This window comes from Mytilus edulis, chromosome 4 (assembly GCF_963676685.1).
Source record: "Mytilus edulis chromosome 4, xbMytEdul2.2, whole genome shotgun sequence".
In the NCBI taxonomy this organism is placed as follows: Eukaryota; Metazoa; Mollusca; class Bivalvia; order Mytilida; family Mytilidae; genus Mytilus; species Mytilus edulis.
The window spans coordinates 51948805-51963937 of record NC_092347.1 but is presented as its reverse complement, the minus strand read 5'-3'; the positions used below and the strand labels follow the sequence as shown (position 1 = coordinate 51963937).

At 34.2% G+C, this 15133-nt stretch overlaps 1 protein-coding gene across 1 annotated transcript in view; it reads left to right on the top strand.

Annotated features, from left to right (window-relative positions):
* LOC139519934 (solute carrier family 22 member 6-A-like) overlaps positions 1 to 15133 on the top strand; it is a 36745-nt gene that overhangs the window by 18492 nt on the left and 3120 nt on the right. Inside the window, exons 4-7 of the mRNA XM_071312252.1 lie at positions 4215 to 4417; positions 5790 to 6104; positions 8432 to 8566; positions 10151 to 10236. Of these exons, the coding sequence (XP_071168353.1) occupies positions 4215 to 4417; positions 5790 to 6104; positions 8432 to 8566; positions 10151 to 10236 (739 nt within the window). The remainder of the gene's footprint in view (positions 1 to 4214; positions 4418 to 5789; positions 6105 to 8431; positions 8567 to 10150; positions 10237 to 15133) is intronic.

The following is a 15133-nucleotide window of genomic DNA, read 5'->3' as shown; positions in this document are numbered from 1 at the left end:
TCAGAACTTAACTTTTGAATATTTTTTTAACAGTCATTCTTTATAGTTATTCTAAATTTCATTTTAAGCCGGAGTAAATCATGAGGGGAAAAAAACGTTGATGATGGCACGGTCACTTGACAAAATTAAGTCTATGAGCTGATTGACAAAACAATGTCAGCCAACAAAATGACGCTATACATCAGAAATTAAATTACATTGGTATGATTGCATAGTTAGTAGTTAACATCCTTTATGACTGACATAACATCCCATCTACAAGGTATACGTAATTCATCTACATGTATCACTCGTCATGTATGGCAAGCCGTTCTCGTCAAAACTATGTTTAAACCCTTTTTTCGAAAAAAAATACACACTGAGATTTAAAAACCTAAAATATCACACTGAGAAATTGTAATTACACACTGAGATTTAAAAAAATAAAAAGCACACACTGAGAATTCAAAATTACACACTGAGATTTTAAAAAGACACACTGAGATGAAATAAATTGAAAAACACACACTGAGAATTGTTAATTACACACTGAGATTTTAAAAATACACACTGAGATTAATATGCAAATTACTAATGAATATTCATGAGATGAATAATTCAACAGATTAATATCTTGATCTCAAGAACTCATGTTTTCATAATGAAATGCGATTCCTTCAACCAACATTCGTAATAAATTTCAAGACTTAACATCGCTCATATTCATAAGTTTGTTGCCTATAATTCAGATCATTACTACCAGTGTATCGGGATTTTTTTTTACTTAGGCTTATGCATGGGTCCCTTTTCAAAAGTCTTCCAACCGTTACCCTTTCGCATGGTAATCTTTTATATTTTTGTTATGTTTATATGCTATAATAGACACTTGAGTAAAAATTTCACTGCATTCTTTGTTTTTTTGCAGATTGTTCCAATGTTTTCTTATAATTTTAATAAAGTTTTTCACCATTTGATTATATTTTGTAATAAGAGTAACTGGGTATTTTTCTTGTTCTTGTATTTCGAAAGTTTTTTTTGTAAATAATTTGGAACCAAATCGAAGGACTAACGAGTTATGTCCCCTAGTTGTTTTAAGCTTGTAATAGATTCAGATTAAGTATGCTAATTAGACATGTGCGCATAAAAAGTGCGCACAAAGCTCAGTGTGTAATTCTAAATTCTCAGTGTGTAATTTCAAATTTTCAGTGTGTGTTTTCAATTTATTTATTCTAAGTGTGTCTTTTTGAAATCTCAGTGTGTAATTTTCAATTCTCAGTGTGTAATTTTCAATTCTCAGTGTGTGTTTTTCTTTTTCAGTGTGTAGTTTTTAATTCTCAGTGTGTGTTTTGAAGTTTTTAAATCTCAGTGTGCTTTGTTGTAATTCTCAGTGTGTAAATTTTTCGAAAAAATGGTTTAAACATAGTTTTGACGAGAACGGCTTGCCATAGTCATGTACTTAGTAAAAACCCTATATGAAGCCGAAAAAGAAACTATATTATACAGGTGTAGACTGGTTCCCGATCGCAATATTCAGTATGTTACACATATATCATGGTATGGCTAATTAACTTATACCTGGAACGTAGTAACGGGAACCAGGATAATACAGGTGATGGTTCTCGGGTGCTGAGCGCAAATGCATATTCATATTTTGATGCTTTATTAAGTGTAATTATACCATACCTACGGGAATTATGTTTTTCGATCTGTACGTTCGTCTGTCAGTCCGTTCAACTTTAAAGTCATATGAAATGAGTGACTGGTGAAAAATAATGTTTATCCAATTCTTGAACCAATGCATGTATATATCATAAACTTAGTCTTCTGTGCACGATTTTATCATTTTTTACCCAAACATATCGTATAATCGTCAATTTTTTCTCTCTCTATCTGTTATGTGAAAAAATGGAAGTTCATTAATTGTCGTATTTTGAAGTCGAAGGTTACCGATTGTCACCTTATAGTAAACAATCAACACAGAAACATAGATATTGAGAACGTTTATAACATGTACTTATAGATTATTAGTTACACAGTGTGTAATTGTCCTAATACGAGAATTTATCGGGTCAATAAAATTCATATCGGGTGAGGCGAAGCCAAACCCGATATGAATTTTATTGACCCGATAAATTCCGTATTAGGACAATTGAACACTGTGTAACGAATTTATCCTGATTTTATTATATTGCATATTATTATATTTAAATTCAATGTAAGGACAATATCAACCAATTATATTTTAGATATTTAATCTAAAACTGTGAAAAAATAAAATATTAGGACTATGAAGCAACTCATTTTTTTATTAGGTCAATGGTATAAGGGAGATAATCCCAATTGACGTAATAAATAAGGGAGATAATTCCTATTGACGTAATAAAAAATTGTACTGAAATTTATTAGGACAATATCAGCCAATCAAATTGCGAGAAATTACTCTAAATCAGGATAATTTCGTTGATCATCTCAACAGCGAAAGTGAGAAAAGCAATCGAGTTGAGATGACCAATGATAATCTGTTTATCGCTATTTTACCTATGACGACGTTGTCAATTTCATGTCACTTTCGTTAGCAACGCCACGTGGCCTCCTTAGTTTCTAGCGATAATTTTTCCATCTCAAGCGAGAAGCATGATATGAAAATTATCACAAAAAAAGATCAAAGGAAAAATGCACAAAATAGCGATAATATCAGATAATAGTTTATTTAAGTGACAGATACATGCGTATTGTGATCAATGGGTTTTTACGAGAAGGGTCACGCTAAGGTAACTTGCATACGGAAAGTGTGTCGGCGAATTGCTTCCTGGAACCAAGCAATTAAACAAAAGTAAACTTCTTCTAAATGTGGACAAATTAAAGAATTTTCTTCAGAAAAAAGTTTATATACATAAGTTTAATAATGAAAACTATCCATTTTGTTATCAAAAACATATGCATCATTATTTTTTTTTGAGGTTTCATATGACTTTAAACTTATAGTGCCTAACAAGATTTTGTGAGGTAGACGAAATTGACTTTAAAACGATCGTATTGACTTTTGATGTCCAAAAATAGGCAGATCGGACATATTTTGACTTCATATACCTACTACTTAAGTTTGGGAGTTATTGTAATTAACATATTCCAATGAGACTGAATAATGCTTTTTTTTGTTATGATAACTAATAACTTTACCTGCCGTAGCTGTGCGTAAAATGTATTTCGGCATTTCTCTTAAGAAAATGACTTGTTTAATGGAACAAAACGTCTTATTTGTAAACTTTCTCTTTTATCTCCACAATAGGCTTTTACAAAATAATCTATCAACTGTGTAGTCGGAAAATTTTGTGAAAATAGAAGAAGTGGCAATTCTTACCTTTCATACCTTAACTTTCATTGATAAAACATAATATTGACTCGTCCAGTGTCCAGTTTGAAGGTCATTTTAGTTACCGTACACATACATGCACGTTCTTATTATCAATAGTCATGTATGAAAAGCATAAACAAGTTTGAAGGTAAACTAATTACAAGTTAATCCAATCAAATTGCGTACGAATTAATAACAATGACCAGTCCACATCATAAAAAATATTAGGGGTAAACTGGGTAGGGAGAAAATGTCAGATATTTTAAGTTCATTATTTTGCAATAACGAATAAAAATTTGTAAACCAAAAGATTTGCTATAATTCCATAAACATGTCGTTCTGTATTGGTATAGTTTTTGGATCTTTTATTTGCGTATTTAAGGCTGTAGAAAATTTGGGCTTCAAAAGTCAACATAATTATTGACTTTATACAGAAAATTCGCCTTTTTAAAACATTGAATGTTTCAAAAATAATACGCGACAACAAAGTAAAATCCTTTTTTAAAACACTGCAAAAATAATCATACAGATTGATGCAGTGGTATTGTCATAAATTGCGTTGGAGTGAACAGTGGTACAGCAAACGTCGAATTCCCTCACACAATGTTATCACACACTTTTTTTTTTTTTATAGTACACATGTTCCCTATGTATGACCACTCTAATTTTAATGCCAAGTTAATAGTTTTAAACCCAATTTCACAGTCCACTGACCATAGAAAATGATAAATCGAGTGGGACATCCGTTTACTATGGACACATTCTTGTTATGCTTCTAGAATAATATATTTTTCTTTTAACAAATAAACAGTTTTGCATTTATTTCACAGTTGAATTAAGAGATGGGAACTGCTATCCATTTGTTTTATTATTTTTTAAGGGCAGTGTGATGACTGGTACAACCATGTGTGTAGAGTTACTACCAACTGAATTTCGTCATAAAGGAGAAGGGCTAGCATTCTTGGCGTGGACATTTGGAATTGTTTTTACTTCTGTTGTTGGATACATTTGTCAAAATCTGCCATGGAGATATTTCCAAATGATTTTAGGGTTATTGTCATGGCATGTTGTTTTTGATTGGTTGTAAGTAAATTTTAGCTTTAAAACACCGGTATATTTTGAACCTTAATGTATCATTCACGAGTAACATTCATAAACAAACTTGATATTAAAAAAAAAAATATGCTTACTTGCATATAATAAGTATCTTTTTTTACAATTTTCAACAATCCACATAAAAAAGACGTGTTATGATTTCCATTGACACTTCTATTCCCCAGTGACTAGATGACGTAGATGTAAACATATGTCACACGTACATCGTAGTATAATGAACGAAACCTATACCGTATTGAGGCTAAAAATTAACACTAAACGACAAAATGTCAAACTATTCAAACGAAAAGACTCATTTTTTAGGCGGATTTAGGGGGGGGGGGCAGGGGGCCCGCCCCCCCTTTTTGGGGAAAAATTGGTTGCTTATATAGGGAATCACTGAAGTGTGACTGGAGCGGGCCCCCTCTTAGGTCAGTCAGTGGGCCCCCACTTATGAAAATTTCTGGATCCGACACTGAGACTCACGGTCTGATGTGTAAAAAAAAATTTAAAAAAAAATTACAAACATCAACAGGCGACAACCATGTACTGAATTACAAGCTATCGAATAGGACAGGCACATTCCAAATATGGAGGGGTTATATTATGTTTACGAGCGATCATCCCTAACCTAAGACATTCGTGTAACAGCGCAACACAAGAAAAAACTATAAAATCAGTTTAAAAAGGAGTTGATTTATTGATCTTTATTTGATCGACACGAAGCACTGAGAAAACAATTACAAAAAGACAAGAGACACAAAGTACTGATCTAATAACCCTGGCGTTACTAAAAGCTTTTCAAAATTTATTGCAACTTATAAATAAACCATGTCTCCCACACTATTATCAATCAGTACACCTAAAATATTAGTGGATTTAGTATAAAAAGTGTGAATTGACCTGACCATGGGGACTTCCAAAACAGAAGTATTGACAATGCGTATGATCGTAAATGATCATAACTGTTTTGGAATGAATATCTATTTATGATATTTTGGAAATAATAGCTAGATCTAAAATATTTGTGTGTTTAAGACCTTTTATTCAACTAAAACATCAACTTTAAATTATATATGCATGAATGTTTCTAAGTGTATGTGCATACTATCAAAAAATGGAGCCTTAACAGTTATTTACTTTTCTAAATATGTGTGGTATGTTTTCGTCTCATTTTAATTACACACCGATTTTTTTGGGTAAAGTTAAATGAAGTATTAGAACACATGATAAGTAACAAATATAAACGTGAAAGATTATTTTATAAACAGCATTTTGTAATATCAGCAGAGAAAAATGTGTTTGCGAGTCTTGGGCAGTACCTATTGATTAATATTTGCCATTTTGTAACGTTTTACAGATTTCTCGACGAATCGCTAAGATGGCTCCTTGCAAATGGAAAAACAAAACAGGCAATGAAAATAATAAAGAAAGCAGCATCATGGAATAATCAAAGTTTTGAGTCAGTAATGGAATCAGTTAAAAAGAAACAACCACTTACTTCGATGGAGCTCGTTATACAAACTCCGGAAAAACCCGAATCAAACGGCGATCATCAACCGTTGGAAGGCAATGGCACGGCTGAGGTTAAACAAAAAGTCCACAAATACTCAGCTTTCACCATTTTGAAGCATAAAAAAATTCTTATCGTCTCAGTTTTGCTATGGGTGATATGGTAAGCTAAACGAAGTATTTGATTTGTTATTGTTTATGTATTGTTCATATTTACCATTTTGGGGGTAATGTTTACTTGTTATTAGGTTTTAACGGTTTTTTTATGTGTTGTCTTTTTATGCCCCATTTATGGGCATAAAGTTTTCTGGTCCTCCGTTCGTTCATTCGTCCGTTCGTCCGTCTGTCCCGCTTCAGGTTAAAATTTTCTGGTCGAGGTATTTTTTTATTAAGTTGAAGTCCAATCAACTTGAAACTAAGTACACATGTTCCTTATGATATAATCCTTCTAATTTCAATGCCAAAATAAGAGATTTTACCCCATTTTCACGGTCCACTGAACATAGAAAATGATAGTGGGGATGGGGCATCCGTGTACTGGGGCACATTCTTGTTTGCATCTGTGTGTTCCTACTTCGTTTGTTTTAAACGTATGACACAGTTTCTTTTATTGGAGTTGCTTAACACCAAACGTTCATATATTCACAAATGTGAAAAATGTTTTATGAAATTTTATCGAAGCATTTACAAGTCAGAGAAGGGCGATTGTCTGAATATAATGATACAAGTATAATTTGAAACTATTTCAATGCCTGCTTCTTATCTTGTAAGTACGGGGCGCCGAATGGGACTCTTGTGGTTTTGTACAAAATTCAATTCTGTCATAACAAAATTATTTTTGTCTTACAAAACTATGTTGTACAGACTTGTTTTATGAAAACTTCAATTTTGTGATGACAAAATTCATTTTTGTAGACAAAATTCATTTTTGTAGACAAAATTCATTTTTGTCATGACAAAAGTCAATTTTGTCAAAAAGGTATGCAAATATAAAATTATTTGCATACAAAATTGACTTTTGTTACCTGATATGGAAATTAAAACACAAAAGTCAATTGTGTGGGACAAAATTGATTTTTGTGAGACTAAATTGACTTTTGTGAGACAAAACTCAATTTTGTGAGACAAAATTCAATTTTATGAGACAAAATTCAATTTTATGAGACAAAAGTAAATTTGTCTCACAAAAGTCAATTTTGTATGCAAACTTGTTTAGTTTGGATTCTGTGAACTAATTTACATACAAAATTGACTTTTGTGAGACAAAATTGAGAAAATTGAATTTTGTTTCACAAAATTAAGTTTTGTCTCACAAAAGTCAATTTTGTCTCACAAATGTCAATTTTATCGTCACAAAATTGACTTTTGTGAGACAAAATTGAATTTTGTCTCACTTGAATTTTGTCTCACTAATGTCAATTTTATCGTCACAAAATTGACTTTTATGAGACAAAATTGACAAAATTGAATTTTGTCTCACAAAATTTAGTTTTGTCTCACAAAAGTCTATTTTGTGACAACAAAATTCAATTTTGTGAGGATAAAATTGACATTTGTGAGACAAAATTGACTTTTGTGAGACAAAATTAACTTTTGTGAGACAAAACTCAATTTTGTGAGACAAAATTCAATTTTGTGAGACAAAATTCAATTTTGTGAGACAAAATTCAATTTTGTGAGACAAAATTCAATTTTCTCAATTTTGTCTCACAAAAGTCAATTTTGTCTCACAAAAGTCGATTTTGTATGCAAATTAGTTCACAGAATCCAAACTAAACAAATTTGCATACAAAATTGACTTTTGTGAGACAAAACTCAATTTTGTGAGACAAATTCAATTTTGTCTCACGAAAGTCAATATTGTATCACAAATGTCAATTTTGTCTCACAAATGTCAATTTTGTCTCACAAATGTCAATTTTGTCTCACAAAAGTCGATTTTGTATGCAAATTAGTTAACAGAATCCAAACTAAACAAATTTGCATACAAAATTGACTTTTGTCGCCCAATTTTCAAATAAGTTAACAAAAGTAAAGTTTGTGTTACAAAAATGAATTTTGTCATGACAAAAGTAACTTTTGTCCACTGATAGATAATTTTGTATGACAAAATTTTAAATTTGTAGTCTGCTACAAATTTTGTTAAACTGAACTCATTTTTGTTGAACAAAACTCACTTTTGTCCATACAAAATTGAATTTCGAGTACAAAATCACAAGAGTCCCATTCGGCGCCCCGTACGTAGTAAGGACTTATTATTTTTAAGAACCAGTAGAATTTTAGGAGAAATGGCGATTATCTTAATCATATAAAGCAACAAATTTTCTGGTAAACACACTTTCAAAAGTTTAAAAAAAAAACCCGCTCAGTTATACAGTCATTACTATCAATTGCACTTGTAATGTACATAAGTCCAACAAAATCTATTAAGAGTGAGTATAAAAATAGAAACTCTAAAATTTACTGTTTTTCTTGTTTCTATTATGATAGGATAACAAATACACTGACGTATTACGGGTTGATGTTAATGACGTCTAAACTTGCCGGTGACAGATATCTGAACAATATATTAGGTGCTCTTGCTGAGGTTCCTGCAATTATCCTCCAGCAGCTTATTATAAACAGGTAACTATTTTCCGTTGTATCAATATTTAAGAATTCTGTGCATCTTTTGGTAAATTCATTGGGGTGTATAAGCGCTGTCCGAACATCATTTTGAATGATGCACTGAAGCGCTTAATTTTAATAATATACGCAAGGTCAACACTTTTCCATGTACAACCTTGAACATTAATAAAAGAAGCATTCAATAAAATTGAGAATGGAAATGGGGAATGTGCCAAAGAGACAACAACCCAACCATAGAAAAAAACAACAGCAGAAGGTCACCAACAGGTCTTCAATGTAGCGAGAAATTCCCGCACCCGGAGGCGTCCTTCAACTGGCCCCTAAACAAATATATACTAGTTCAGTGTTAAATGAACGCCATACTAATTTCCAAATTGTACACAAGAAACTAAAATTAAAATAATACAAGACTAACAAAGGCCAGAGGCTCCTGACTTGGGACAGGCGCAAAAATGCGGCGGGGTTAAACATGTTTGTGAGATCTCAACCCTCCCCCTATCCCTCTAGCCAATGTAGAAAAGTAAACGCATAACAATACGCACATTAAAATTCAGTTCAAGAGAAGTCCGAGTCTGATGTCAGTAGATGTAACCAAAGAAAATAAACAAAATGGCAATAACACATAAATGACAACAGACTACTAGCAGTTAACTGACATGCCAGCTCCAGACTTCAATTAAACCGACTGAAAGATTATGATTTCATCATATGAACATCAGGCACAATCCTTCCCGTTAGGGGTTTAGTATCATACCATCATAACATATATGAGAAGAACATAACCCGTGTCATGCCAACAACTGGTTTTTGAATAAATGTGTTTAGTTCCGATGCAAAGACCCTATAAGTGAATCGATATTAACGCCAACATATGCAATCTTTGCTTATAATTACAACTATTCAATAAAATATGATTTCTGTCAAGTCTTTCTTTTATATACCTGTGCACTTTATGGTTGCAATTCTTGTTATCAAGAATTTTATATTTCATTTTGAAATGAAAATGAAAGACAAGAGATTGCTGTTAGCCAATCAAAATAATGTATAATAATGAAACATACAGGTTATGTTAATATTATTGAACTGTAAAAACGTCACATATTGTTATTAAGGGTTTTGTTCAGCATCAGCTTTATTTTTGGATTTGGAGATTTGTATTTAGAACGTTTATAAAAGGTATAACCGTATTTGTTTGACCCAGTGATAATGGAAAAACAAACCATGATGATAGAACAATAGTGCACTTGTGTGCGATTGTCACTAGTGCGATGTGAGACGAAAAATAACAAAGAGGCATTTAAAAGTTCTAAAACCAAACTTGCAATGCCATGGCAAAACAAGGAGGAAAAGATAAAACAAAAATAATTATACACAAAACGCAGCATAGAAAGCTATAAACTGTGTAACTTATACCGGACCAAAAACCAGGGGATGGGAGGGATCTCAGGTGCTTCAGAATAATTAGTAGATCCTGCTACACATATGTAATACATATAAGAAAATTGAAAAGGTTGGAAGTAATTTCAAATCCTCAAAGGAATGATTCTCTTGCATCTATTTATTTGTGTATTTAATTTTTAGAATCGGCAGACGATATGTGCTTGTGATGTATCATGGTCTAGCGGGTGTAACACTAATCGCTTCCTCTCTATGTTTCACTTATTCAAGTATGTATAATATTGAATCTATTATTTAAGAACACAGTATCGTTGGTAATTGATATATACACATTTTGATAATTGATAAGCAATATGTTTTATGTGGTTGTTTCATCAAGTATCAGTACAGAATAAAAAGAACATTTTGATTAAGCAATTACTTCCCTTTATTATTTTCTGTACCTGTAATTGTTTACCTTTTCTTATGATACAATAGGGGCGGCTCCAGGATTTCAGATTAGGGGGTGGGCAATGTTTTATAACCGCCGAGCGGTGCGAGGCAAATTTTTTTGAGGTAAAACTATTGAAATATAGGTATTTCGAACTCGGTAAAACTAGCAAGAAATTAAATTTTTAAGCAGAAACCGCCCATATCCACCCTGACAACAATCTACAATCACTATTGATTGACTGACGGATTGACGGACAGAGGTAAAACAATATGTTCCTGTTTCGCGAAGAACTCTCGAGTTATGATTAGAAAGAGTCTCCTACAAATTAGAAAAATCTACAACAATCTCCTCACAACCCTAACTTATGCACTAAGAGATTATTTTTGCACATATGAACGAGTTTATAAAGCTACAGTTATAAAGCTGCAGCCCCAAAAAACAGAAGCTGAAGATCATGCGAACATTTTATTTTGATTCTGTGTTCCTATATAAACCAATCTACAATCAAGACACCAGCACTTGTTGTAAAATGATCTATATATAGCAATATCAGGTTTTAAATATCTCAACTAATCCTTGAAAGACATGGTGCTGGTAGTTTTGACAAAACGTAATACTAAAACATCACAAAAATAAATGACCCTTGTTTGCACATCGTCAATGTGTCTAAGCCAATTGTACATGGTTTCAAAAATGTGAAATAAAACGGGTTCACTTAAGAATTACTTTTACACTCCATAACACCAGCCCCGACAAACTTGGTTAAGACGATGGAAATGTAAAGAGTTGACAGATAGACGGGCGGACCGACGGAAGCAAAGCGAGACGAGACAGATCACAACAGCTCACCTGACCAATACTAGTATTAGATTTTGCAGACGAAAATTTTTGATTTCTCCGTGATTTTTAATTGTTCTTTCATAATATCTCTTTTTTACTTTTTTGATTTTCGGAGGTCGTGCCAGACTTTATATATACTGTGTTCGCCACAAACCACTAAAATTAGAATGAGATGCGTTTATGAAGTTATGTTTATTTTCTAAGGATTCCATGCATGTAATACGGTAAATAATTTGGCAAAATTTTCAGGTTGCAAGCAAGAAATATATAAAGAGACAGAGATACAAATAATAAACTAACCTTCCGCTTGAAAGATTTATTTTTACAGTTTACTTACATACAGTACTGGTGGAATTACTGCAAACACCATCAATGTCATCAGCCGAGGCCATCCGTCATCATGTGTTTCGACCCCTAGCTCGGTTAACTCTCAGGATGGGGGGGGTCCACAGTGATGATCAATCACTGCGCATTGGTGGTGGGTTTCAAGCTACTACTGTCTCTCTTATCCATATTCAGCAAGACGCTTTCTCTGCTGCTTGGTCCAGTTTCTTAATTGCTGCTCTTCTATTCTGGCCAGTCACTCCAACTGCAGAAAACATTCTCCACACTGACTGTGCAGGAAATCCTCTGCAGCCAACCTCAACAGGAAAGTTCCAAATCTGCCATCCTCTATCTCTGCACTCTGCCAACAGTCCATCATATTTTGCCCTCTTTCTTTCATTTGCTTCGCCACATCTCTCCTCCCAGGGAACTGTCAACTCTATGATTACTACCTTTTTACTGCTGGTAGACCAAAGTACCATGTCTGGTCTTAGGTTAGTTTGTACAATATCAGGAAATTGCATCTTCTTTCCTAGATCAACTTCTAACTGCCAATCCTTCGCCTGATTTTGCATTCCTGATATGTTCTTTTTACTTTTCTGGCCTACTTCACCCTCCTTCACAAACTGGATCTTGATAGGTTTGTTTCTACTGTGTTTTGCATCTTTCCTCTGTTTCTCTATCACTTCAGCGAGTTCCCGGAGTACTTGGTTGGGTCGCCATGTATATTTCCCCTGTGTTCGAGCGATATTGCACCCTGAAAGAACATGTTGTAGAGTTCCTCTGTTTCCGCACAAGGGACAGTCTGGTGTTTCTGAAAGTTTCCACCTGTGCTGATTTGAAGGTGTCGGTAACACATCATACACTGATCTCTGAAGGAACTGCAGTTGGTATTGCGGATATCGCCATATATCTGACCATGTAAGGGATCGTTGTTCCAATTCCCATTTCGACCAAGCGATTGGCTCCCAACTTTGCGGTCCTGCTGTACAGTCCTACAGTTGTAAAACTTGGAGGGACACCTAACCATTTCCTAAGATGTCTGTTGATGGTTCTTTCAAGCTCCATGCCTTTAATTTCAATGGTAGACCTGTCTTGTCGATGTTCCTCATTCCCTCTGAAACCTGTTGTTCAATTCTCTTGATATTGTTTTTGTCACTTAAAGAGTCATCATACCATTTTCCTAAGCACTTGATGGGATTGTCAATTATTGATGGAATGACTTCTCCTTGCACCTTCAGTTCGACTTGGTGTGCTCTCTTTTCTTTTCTTATTATTAGAGCTCTAGACTTCTTTGGCTTGAAAGACATCCTTGCCCATGTTACTGTCTCTTCCAAGGCCTTTAATACCCATCTAGCCTGGTCATGGGTATCTGTAGTGATGGTTAAATCGTCCATGAACCCTCTATTTGGCGGTTGCCTGATGTCAGTTGATGTTTTCGGGCCTCTAGTTTCTCTCTCTTCAGATTTAATAATCATATGCATTCCCATGACAAACAAGATAACTGAGATGGGTAATCCAGTAACTATTCCTTTTTTTTAGTTTCTGCCATGTTGTTGTAAATGTGCTTGTAAATCGCAGCTCAATCCCGCTGAGATATCTTAAAGTGGTCTGGAATATGGTAATGATCTAGTGACTGCTGTATCAGCATGTGCGAAACAGTACCATGGGCATTGGCCAAATCTAGCCATACTACTGTAAGATCTTTCTTGTTCACTTTGGCCTCTTGAATAAGTTGTGAAATGATGCTCGTATGATCAATGCATCCTGAGAATCCTGGTATTCCGCCCTTCTGTACTGAAGTGTCTACATAGTTGTTATCTGTCATATATGATGTCATCCTTCTAGCCGTAGCAGAGAACAAGATCTTTCCTACTACATTTAGGAGGGAAATTGTCCGAAATTGTGTGATGTCCTCCGATTTTTCTTCTTTTGGAATAAAACACCCCTCTGCTTTCTGCCAACATGATGGTATCTTCCCTTTCCTCCAAACTACTTTCAGTAGCCTCCACATGTGTTTCAAAATTTTGGGCACTTCTTATATACCTTGTACGGGATGCCATTTGGTCCTGGTGATGAAGCAGACCTTGCTTTCTTCACTACATATGACACTTCTTTCCATGATGGTTCCTTAGTGTTCATTGGTATTTCTGGTTCTTGTACATTTTATATCCTATCGCAGTTACCTAGATGTTCCAACTGCCTTTCGTCGCTGTGTGTCTCTGATAGATGTTTTTCAACAATTCCTCTTTCGTGCTTTTTACTGATCCCGCCTTTGTTCCGTCCAGTGTTGCTTTGGTAAACTTGTAAGTTTGGCAACAAACATTGCTCTCTTCTTCCCTTCTCTCCTTGCTTTTCTGATTCTTTCTGCTCTTTGTAGATTGTTTATTCTTTCCCTCAGCATTGATCTTAGCTCATTCAATCCTTTTTTTCCCTCTTCATTTGCTCTTCTATACTGCTTTGTGACATCATTTATTTCGGTTCTGAGTGTTTGTATTTCTTGTTGACGTCTGTTATGTTTCATGTTACCCTGAGTGCTTTCTCTGGTTTTGGTGTTACTAACTCCAAATCGATCTTGTCCTACTGCATATACAATCGTTGACAATGATGATATCTTTTTCTGTACATCTCCAGTAAGTGTGTTATCCAAGATCTTGTCTAGGTCTACATCAAAGATCTCACATCTCATATCATCTGTTGGTGGCTATTGTATATTTCTTTCTTACTGTCTGCTGAAGGTGTCGATGTTCTCTGCTGGTTTTGATTCCATTGCTCCTCCTCAATGTTGATCTGAGTAGCTTCATTAGGTAAGAGGTCCTCAGCACTGTGGTGTGCTTCCTGGTTGCGGTCCTCCGTCGTATCATCAGTGTTAACTATGCGTTCCCTTTGCTGCTTCCCAGATCCACACTTAGTTCTTGCCTGGTGTATCTTCAAGCATTTTACGTTCTTGCAAACTTTCCCACAATGAAACAAAACAGTATTTTTATCTTTCATTAAGGACATTAAGAAAAAAACCTCACCTGGACTGTTTTCTTGGCCGTGCCATGATGAAATTGTGAAAGTGAGTAAGGGGCGGAGATGTTTTGGAACTTCGATTATCAAAGAAATTGATTTTAAAAACCGTTTGTACTTTAACTGCTAAAACCTATTTTTATTTGTCATCAAACTCAGCTCCGCGTTTGACCATTTCCTTTGAAGTATATAATATTTATAAAAACTTATATAAATCGTAGGTCAGTTGATTAGTAATCACGTATTATGTTAAACTGACTGTTTTATATACTTTGAATGTAAAATAGATGAAATGGTCTCTTCTGATACTTAAATAAGTTGAAGACAACCCATGCTTTGCAAATTTATGGAGGCGCACGCCCGCCACGCCCCCGCCTAAATCCGCCCCTGTTAACACATGTAACTCATTTTAAAACATTGAAGAAAAATGATAAACAAATTGAATACAAATAAGAAGAAAAAAATACTGAAATACGGAATTAAACTGTATAATTAAGTTAAACAGCAAGTTATTAACAAGTGACGATATAAAAACAACACATTCATTACTTCGGCAA